The 10,271-nt window shown below is 44.7% G+C and overlaps 1 protein-coding gene across 1 annotated transcript in view; it reads right to left on the bottom strand.

Moving 5' to 3' along the window:
• Window positions 1-241: 241 nt before the first annotated feature.
• The window catches only part of SGPP2 (sphingosine-1-phosphate phosphatase 2), a 155,265-nt gene continuing 145,235 nt past the window's right edge, over window positions 242-10,271 (bottom strand). Inside the window, exon 5 of the mRNA XM_052660957.1 lies at window positions 242-793. Coding sequence (XP_052516917.1) covers window positions 242-793 — 552 coding nt within the window. The remainder of the gene's footprint in view (window positions 794-10,271) is intronic.

Below are 10,271 nucleotides of genomic sequence, written 5' to 3'. Positions count from 1 at the left end.
GGTGGGGGACCCCAAAAGAGGTCAACTGTGGGTTTAGCCTGGCTTCATCCGTGACATGACCCTTACAGGCAAGTGGTTCCTGCAAGACAACTTTCCCCGCCATACAGCAGCAACATTTATCTTAGATATTAGCAAAATAGACATGTGACTTAAGGACATTTTTTTTTTTTTTAAAGAAAAATGTGTCACCAAGACTTCCCCACTCAACTTTTTGATGTCTCATCTAGTGATTGTTTGAGGCTCAGAGTAATCCCAGAAACCTGTGGAGCATTGGCACGAAGGTGGTAGCGCAGATGCCAACAGACGTGTAGGTGACAAACTTGTAAGGCACTTCGATTTCCAGTCTCCGCCTGGCCTCCTTGTTTCTGGTGACCACCTTGAACCAGGAGTACAACACTTGCAGTGAGAGCTTTTGTACAAGCTGACGGACCAGGAGGATCAGCACAATTCCCACAGTGAATTTGGCCAGACCCAAAACTAACAGGTCAGTGGTGAGCGGTGGGATGTTCTGAATAACAGGGAGAGATTCCATGGGCTCAGACACGAGCTGGAAAAAATGATTGATCCAGAACCCTATGGTCACCCCAGCCCCAGCAGCCATGATGGTGGTGGTGTCCGCTCTGGTCGGGCTGTAGTAATCGGACACGGGGTAGTTGTAACACAGGAAGAACGGCACCACTAGAACACACACGGGGAAGAGGGGACTAGCCGAGTCCAGGCGATCGATAAGGGTCCAGGCAGGGTAAGTGAGGACAATGAGGATGGCGGTGATCAGGATGCCGCCCAGCACATCCTGCGGGAAGGAGAGCAAAGAATGGTGAGAGCTCTTGCTGTATTCATTTCAAGTCAAGTAAAACTGATTTGATGTTTAAAACACAATTTTTACATTTATTTTATAATACTATTTGTTTAAGACTTTTTTTTTTGATGTGGACCATTTTTTAAGTCTTTCCTAAATGTGCTACAATATTGTTTCTATTTTATGTTTTGGTTTTTTGGCCTCAAGGAATACGGGATCTTACCTCTCTGAGCAAGGGATCAAACCCACACCCCCGGCACTGGAAGGTGAAGTCTTCCACTGAGCTACCAGGGAAGTCCCTTATAATACATATATTTTTTAAAATGTATGGTTCTAAACATTTTAAAAGTAGGAAAAACACAATCATGCTATTATTCATGATTGTATTGCTATTCATGATATGTCTTCCAGTTTTTCCATCTTTTAGAATAAATTTTATGTTTATTTTCTAAATGCATGGCTATAACCACACTTTCTTCAACCTATTATTTTTTTTTTTTTTCATTCTATACTTTTAAAAAATTTGCTTTTTGGCCATATACTATGTGGTTTGCAGGATCTCAGTTCCCCAACCAGGGACTGAACCCAGGCAACTGCAGTGAAAGCACTGAGTCCTAACCACTGGACCACCAGGGAATTCCCTTCCATCTATTATTTTTTTATTTAATATTATGTCACAGGGCTTCTCTGGTGGTTCAGATGGTAGAGAATCTGCCTGTAGTACAGGAGACGCGGCTTCGCTCGCTGGGTTGGGAAGATCCCCTGGAGAAGTGAATAGCAACCCACTCCAGCATTCTTGCCTGGAGAATTCTATGGACAGAGGAGCCTGATGGGCTACAGTCCACAGGGGTCACGAAGAGTTGGACACCCCTGAGCAACCAGTACACCCACACCTTAAGTCATAAGGATTGTCATAATCTTCATAAAGATGGTGTCATCCTTTCTTGGCAAGCAGAGGGTGGAGGAAGAAGTCACTTTCTGCGGGAGCCATGTTAAAAGCAAGCGCACCATCATTACTTATGGAGTGCATTTATTTGGGGTGGTCTGGGAAGATATTTTAGATGTGGTGGTATCGAAGTTCCACCATGCCCATCTGGGCACTACCACTGTCTTCAGAGACAGAGCTTCAGATAGTGTACATATTTCACTGGGTGCATGCACGATGCTTAATCAGTCCTTCTTCAGGACACTTTAGACTCTGGTTTCCTTTCTTTGTTCCCATGTCCCTCTCTCCTTCTTTCCCTATTTTTTCTCTTTCTCCCCTTCCCTACTTTGCCTCCTTCCTTAAAGGCATGTTTAAAATATTTTTAACTCCTTAATGTCCTCCATTTTCTTCTTCCTTAGTGTTTTCACAGCAAAATTCATTAGATGAAGTCTCAACATAACCAATTGGTTAATACATTTAAGTCAGAGAATGAGAAGCTTGCTATGGTTTTGTTACAGTTTCATGTGGGTTATTTTGAAATTTTATAATTGAAAAATTGAAACACTTTCTTCAATGCATTGGAAAATCTGGAAAACAAAAAGTAAAACATATGCATTGTAGAAAATCTGGGAAGCACCAAAAAGTATAAGAAAAAACAGATCCTTATTTCCGCTACCTACTGTCAACTGTGTCTATATTTTGGCATGTTGCCCTCCCACTTTTTTTCCCCATAAATATAAAATAGAATTCTAAAGAGTTAGTCTTTTTTATCCCCCCTAATTCTTCATTCATTATTGCTTTTGTTTAGTTTCTAATAAAATGACATCTGATTCAGGTAAACAATGAGTGTGAATCAGACCTTAGAAGTAAACACTGAGGCTAGAGCATTTTTCAGATTAGAGGGTACCCATTCATCCTTCCCATGTCCACATGTGTGAGCCCCTGCTGTACGCCACATTGCTACAGGATCCAGTCTGAGCTAAACCATCACAATCCATGACTATGGGCAGCTTACAGTCTAGAGAAGAGACAGAGGATTGCCATTGTTGAAGAGGAAAAGTGGTCAGCTTGTGGATTGTGATGGTTTTAGGGCGCTGAAGAGTAAAGGGTCAACACAGGCAGGAAGTCCACAGGGTCCTAAAATCCAATCCACTTTGTAAAGCTTACATCGAGGGAACAACATGAAACCATTGACATGGCTCTCACTGGGTACCAACAAGACAAGATTTTATGACCGCAGTGGTGAGAAGGAATACAAGAAGGGCAAGAGTATGGGGATGGGGAGGCCACTTGCCTTCTCAGAGGAAGCCTTGTACTCTGCATGTCCTCCATGTGACCCCTGAGCTTCACCTGCTGTTACTTCTGCCATCCTTCTCCTCGATGACCCCTCAGGCTGTGTGGTCTTCATGATCACAGTCCCCATGACCATCCCCTGTGCTATGATTATGCATGGGTGTTGTCTTTTGTATCTCCTGGTTATCCCGACTGGTCCAGGGATGGTCATGTGACCTGCACCAGTCCAATCAGACAAAACTGGAGGGTTTTGCTTGGGATTCTGGGAAAGAGATGTTCTTTCTTTTTCTGAACACTGGGCCCTGTGGGTTTACACCCTTTACTTAGTACACCTTCAATATTCAGCTTTTGTTAATGTTACCCTGCACCATCATGGCTTTTCTCTGACCTCTGAGAGGTCTCCTGCTTAGTTTCCTCCTTCACATCCTAAACAGGGCATTCCCACAGATTCTGTCTTCAGACTGTCTTTTTTCCCCTCCATTTAGAGCTTGTGTAGATCCATGGCCCCATCTCTCCATTCTCTACCAGAGTAACTCTATCTAAAATCTTTTGTTTTCAGACATTTTTCTCTCCAACTTTGGTCCTACCTTTTTAAACTAACAGCTATTTTCATTCAGATGCCTGTCAACTCCCCTAACCAACTTGTCTAAAAGTCATCAACACCCAAAGAGAAAAATAAGTAAAGGAAATGAACACTTTATAGAAAAGGAACTATGAATGCCTTATAAACATATGAAAATATACCTAAACTTACTCATCATCATAAGTGGAAATCAAACTAAGCTGAGGAGAAATTAAAATTTACATTCACACAAAAACCAGTAGGCAAATGTTTACAGCCATTCTATTAATAATGTCCCCAAACTGGGAACAACCTCCATGTCACTCAAGGGGTAAACAAACTGTGCTGTGTTCTTGCAATGGACTATTTCTTGGCAATAAAAAGCAACAAAATACAAATGCAGGCACCAGCTTGGATGAAGTCTCCAGGAAATCATGCTGAATGGAAAAAGCAGTCTCCAAGGGTAACATACTGTATGGTTCTATTTTTATGACATTCTCTGAAAGACAGAGAAAGACAGGACTGGGGAACAGATCAGTGGCTGCCAGGGTCTGGGGGAGGGAGAGAGCTCCCACTGCAAGGGGAGAGCATGGGGGACTCTGTGGGGTGACAGAGCTGTCCTGTGTTATGGCAGCAGTTACTCACACTGATTCTGGTATTCAAATCCAGAGAACTGGGACTTCCTGCTGATCCCATGGCAAGCAAGACTCCATGCTCCCAGTGCAGGGGGAGCCTGGTCAGGGAGCTAGATCCTACATGCCGTAACAAAGACCAGGTGTAGCCAAACAAATAAATATGTTTTAAAATATCCAGAGAACCATAAACCCAAGGCAAAATCAATTTTACTGTTCATTTAACACATGAAATTAAAAATGACATTTTAGACAAAAATAAGAAAGCTGGTGGGCGCTCTTGTTTTTGCTCATTAACAGTGTTGCATGTCCCATGTGTGAAGCAGTGCTCTGGCCATCCAGAGGTTCCCAACCCAGCCCTCTCTCCCCTCCCCCACAAACTGCTGATAAGGTACCCCTCACCCATCTGCATTAACAAAAATCCAGAAGTCTGACAGCATTCTGTTGATGAAACAGTAGGTGGGGGCGAAGGGACTCCTGTCTCTTAATTGTATGAATGCAAAATGGCGCAACACTTACGAGGAGGAACCTCGTGATATGTTTCTAAAAATTACACATTCACTTAACCTGACTTGCCATCTCACACTAGGACTTGACCATGGAGATATTATACACCTGCCTGTGTCTATAATGAGCTCTTTACAAATTGTCCATTGTAGCATCATCTGTAACAGCAAAAGCCTGGGAAAATGCCAAGTTCTACCTGTAGAGAGCAGTTACATATAACCCTACAAACAAACACTCTGCAGCTGTAGAAAGAATGAGGAAGCTCTCATATAGAATTGTAAAAAGCATGGTATAGAACAGCATGCTACCATTTCCCATTTTTAAAAAGCTGGTAGACTATACAGTACATTTTTACTTCAAACACAAATAGGTTCACTTGAAGGGCAGGGGATGGAGGTGGGAGGACTTTTCACAGGATACCCCTGTGTACCTTTGGAATTATATAAATGTACTGCCTCTGGGTTTCCCAGGTGGTGCTAGCAGTAAAGAACCCGCCTGTCAATACAGGAGACGTGAGAGACGCCGGATTTGATCTCTGGGTGGGGAAGACCCCTGGAGGAGGGCATGGCAACCCACGCCAGTATTCTTGCCTGGAAAATCCCATGGGCAGAGGAGCCTGGCAGACTGCAGACCATAGGATCACAAAGAGTCGGACATGACTGAAGCGACCTAGCGCAGACTGCCTCTGTTAAAAAATTAAGTGAAATAATTTTTGTCTCTTTTCTTCCAAACACAATTTGCCTTTCAATCCCCATGTGAAGTGGGGATCTCAGGTGATCTCATGGTATCCTCCACAGGGGACTGGTCAGATATAGTGATGGGGGGAGAGTGCAGCTGGCCTGCCAAAGCATCACCTGCTGGGAACAGAGGGTGTCTCGTGTTTTAGAGGAACATACATTTTGAGGGGAGGAGGAGGGCCAGGCACAATGAATTCCATACCCCAACACAAGCCTCTACTCTCTCAGTGGGGATAGGAGGTTCTGCCTCTCAGGGTGTATCCTGGCAGCCCCGCTGAACTATTGTCTGAGCCCTGAAGAAGTTAGAGAGGATGAAAGAGCATTTTGCCTCCATCTACAAAACACAGAGCTAAAGAGGGCTGCTTGGAGATCCTTCTGGCAGAGGGCTAGCCAAAGAGAAGAATCCAGTCTTCCTCATCCCTTCAGGCCACAGTGCCCCATGTGGGTACTTTATGATACCACCTGGCAGGACATAAGTGGAGCATCCAGATCATCCACTGTATCTGTTTGGCCTGGTGAGGCGGCCAAAGAGATGCTGGTGACACGCAAATCAGCAGGGAAGGATGCTGGCGGGGCAGGAACTACAGAACTTACAGCGACAACGGCATCTCCCAGACTGGCTGATGGGACAGTATCAGAAAGCTACTGGGCCTGGAGGGCAGAAGGCAAGTTCAAGGTGCTCATGGGTCACAGCCTGGGCAGAGAGCAAGGGACCCAGCAAAGCAGTCTTCACATCATGACGTCCAGCACGACAACGTGGCACTCAGATGGGTTCATGAGCACATGTGAGATGCCCTCGGGAAAGTCCAGGCATTTTTTTTTTTGCATAAGCATTTATGTTAGAGGTGGGGGTTAAACACAGCTTTGCAGAGGGCTAGAGGTTCAGACTGACCCTGGAGGTGTTCAGGGAAATTCATTTATTATACATATCTCTGCTGGTGCCACCCCCATGAGTCCTAATGACTGCTCCTCTCTGTTACTACCTCTGGCCACCAGTCACTCCCACAGACTCCCCTCCTCCTTGATTCACAAGCTCCTGCACCTGCTGTCACTGCTGAATTTCCCTGCCTGCTGGCCATTCACCTGCCCACAGCATTCACTGACTGCCTTCCTGGTTGCCATTTCAATGCAAATGTTCACCAGTTTTACTATTAGTGTGCACTGGAAAAGTGAAAGGGAAAGTCGCTCAGTTGTGTCCAACTTTTTGTCACCCCATGGACGATACAGTCCATTTAATTCTCTAGGCCAGAGTACTGGAGTGGGTAGCCATTCCCTTCTCCAGGGGATCTTCCCAACCCAGGGATCGAACCCAGGTCTTCCACACTGCAGGCGGATTCTTTACCAGCTGAGCCACAAGGGAACCCCTGGAATTTAGTGTGCACTGGAATCACTAAATCAAATTTTTGGATAATTTTAAAGATGCAGATTTCAGAGGCCTGCCTTCTGATTCTGACTTGCAGCGTGGCCCAGGAGTCTGCATTTTTACATCCCAACATAATGCTCATGTAGTGAGTCAAAACAGAAACAACTCTGAGAAATACCAGCCTCTCAATTGAGAGTCTGAGTCCTGCATGATCTGGGTTTAATTAACCAATCATATCAGGGTTTTCTCTCATTCCTTTTCCGTTTGAACTTTCCACACCAGTCAGATAGGTCTACTTGCTTTTCCCAAAATGCCTGGCGCAATTTTATCAGAATTCTGCATCCCTTTCATGTACATTTTTAGCCATCTTTATCTCTCAAGATATTATCAGCTCATCTAAGGCTCAGCTCAAAAGCTACTTCCTTTGCAGAGTATCTTCCTCTGCCTCCACGGTTGGAAATAGCCTGTCCCTGAACTGAATGTAAAGGCATTTGCTTAACAGCACTCAAAAAGCCCCTCTCTTAAATTGCCTTCGCTGTAGTTCTCTGTTCACATGCCTTTCTCCTGAGTTGATTGTAACACTGACTGGCAAGGAGGAAGTTCTCCTGAAACTTGACCTTATTCCTCAAAGCTCCCAGCACAGTGCCTAACATGTCACAGATATTCAACTACAGAGATCTGGAGAATGTACCGCCTTTCTCTTAATGGACTATCCATAATACTTAAAACCCATTGTCAGGATTAAGACTTCCCTTGGTGGTTCAGTGGTTGAGAATCCACCTGCCATTGCCGGGGACATGGGTTTGATCCCTGGTCTGGGAAGATTCCACATGCTGCATGGCAACTAAGCTCATATGCCACAAGGACTGAAGCCCAAGCCCTAGGGCTCTGCAACAAGAGATGTGACCATGGTGAAAAGCCCAGGCATCACAACTAGAGAGTAGCCCCCAATTGTCACAGCTAGAGAATGCCCACATGTGTCGATGAAGACCCATTGCCAAAGAGAAATAACACATAATAATAAAAAAAAAAACCCCACAATGTTATATAATGGGCTTCTCTGGTGGCTCAGATGGTAAAGAATCCGCCCCCGGTGTGGGGGACCTGGGTTTGATCCCTAGGCTGGGAAGGTCTCCTGGAGAAGGAAATGGCTACCCACTCCAGTATTCTTGCCTGTAGAATCCCATGGACAGAGGATCTGGCAGGCTATAGTCCATGGGGTCACAAAGAATCGAGCATGACCGAGTAACACTTTCACTGTTTTAATACATAGAAGACAATTTGCCTTCCTTCCCTCCCTTCCTTTGTACCTGCAGTTACCAAATTCCTGGACATCTGGTTGGAATATTTTTCATCAACCAACTCTGTTCTTCAATGTATCAGGGAATGAGACTATTTTTGGTCCACAGCCCTAGCATTTGAGGTGAGAGTAATTTTGGCCAACATGCCTGCTGCTGTGGAGCTTCTTTCTATCCATCCACATAGTTGGGTTTTGGGCCATAAAGCGAAAGTGAAGTCGCTCAGTCGTGTCCGACTCTGCGACCCATGGACTGTAGCCCACCAAGCTCCTCCATCCATGGAATTCTCCAGGCAAGAATACTGGAGTGGGTTGCCATTACCTTCTCCAGGGGATCTTCCCAACCCAGGGATCAAACCCAGGTCTCCCACATTACAGGCAGACGCTTTAACCTCTGCACTGCCAGAGAAGCCCTTTTGGGCCATAAAAGGTGGTGCTGTATAAAGGCAATTTAGATATTTTTGTAAGAAAAATACTTGAACCAGTTCTAATGAACTTTCTACATTCATTTGGGGTCTCTACATTTCTGATAATAAATTTCTTCTAAACAGTTTCCGCAGGATCATCAAAAAAGCAACAGAGTTCCAGAAAAACACCTACTTCTGCTTTATTGACTGTGCCAAAGCCTTTGACTGTGTGGATCACAATAAACTGTGGAAAATTCTGAAAGAGATGGGAATACCAGACCACCTGACCTGCCTCTTGAGAAACCTGTATGCAGGTCAGGAAGCAACAGGTAGAACTGGACATGGAACAACAGACTGGTTCCAAATAGGAAAAGGAGTACATCAAGGCTGTATATTGTCACCCTGCTTATTTAACTTATATGCAGTGTACATCATGAGAAACGCTGGGCTGGAAGAAGCACAAGCTGGAATCAAGATTGCTGGGAGAAATATCAATAACCTCAGATATGCAGATGACACCACCCTTATGGCAGAAAGTGAAGAGGAGCTAAAAAGCCTCTTGATGAAAGTGAAAGAGGAGAGTGAAAAAGTTGGCTTAAAGCTCAACATTCAGAAAACGAAGATCATGGCATCTGGTCCCATCACTTCATGGGAAATAGATGGCGAAACAGTGGATACAGTGTCAGATTTTGTTTTTCTGGGCTCCAAAATCACTGCAGATGGTGACTGCAGCCATGAAATTAAGAGACTCTTACTCGTTGGAAGGGAAGTTATGACCAACCTAAATATTACATTGAAAAGCAGAGATATTACTTTGCCAACAAAGGTCCGTCTAGTCAAGGCTATGGTTTTTCCAATGGTCGTGTATGGATGTGAGAGTTGGACTGTGAAGAAAGCTGAGAGCCAAAGAATTGATGTTTTTGAACTGTGGTGTTGGAGAAGACTGTTAAGAGCCCCTTGAACTGCAAGGAGATCCAACCAGTCCATCCTAACAGAAACCAGTCCTGGGTGTTCATTGGAAGGACTGATGCTGAAGCTGAAACTCCAGTACTTTGGTCACCTTATGCGAAGAGTTGACTCATTGGAAAAGACTCTGATGCTGGGGGGGATTGGGGGCAGGAGGAGAAGGGGATGACAGAGGATGAGATGGCTGGATGGCATCACCGACTCGATGGACAAGTTGAGTGAACTCCAAGAGTTGGTGTTGGACAGAGAGGCTCTAATGTGCTGTGATTCATGGGGTCGCAAAGAGTCAGACACAACTGAGCGACTGAACTGAACTGAAACAGCTTCTAAAAAATAATGCTTGAAAATTCAAGGACAACTTTTTATACTAATTTTTTCAAGCTACTAAATTTATAGAAACAAAAAACTCATAAAATCCTCATCTGAGGATAGTATCTGATGTTTTGATTTTGGTAGATTCTCAATGAGGAGGTGATCTTCATGTGTTTGGCACAGTACGTGGGGCCAGAGGGACAAGAGGTCACTGTTCTCTGGGATGGCAAAGGTGAGTGGTGAGGCTGAGGACCGGGTGTTCCTGTTCAGTCACTAAGTTGTGTCCTACTCTTTGTGAGCCCATGAACTGCAGCACACCAAGCTCGTTTGTCATTCACTGTCTCCCGGAGTTTGCCCAAATTCATGCTCATTGAGTCAGCAGTGCTACCTAACCATACAGCATCCTCTGCAGCCCCCTTTTCCTTTTGCCTTCAGTCTTTCCCAGCATCACGGTCCTTTCCAATGAGTCAG

Source organism: Budorcas taxicolor, chromosome 2 (assembly GCF_023091745.1).
Source record: "Budorcas taxicolor isolate Tak-1 chromosome 2, Takin1.1, whole genome shotgun sequence".
NCBI lineage: Eukaryota > Metazoa > Chordata > Mammalia > Artiodactyla > Bovidae > Budorcas > Budorcas taxicolor.
Note: the sequence above shows the minus strand (reverse complement) of the source record. Positions and strands in the feature narration are given on the sequence as shown.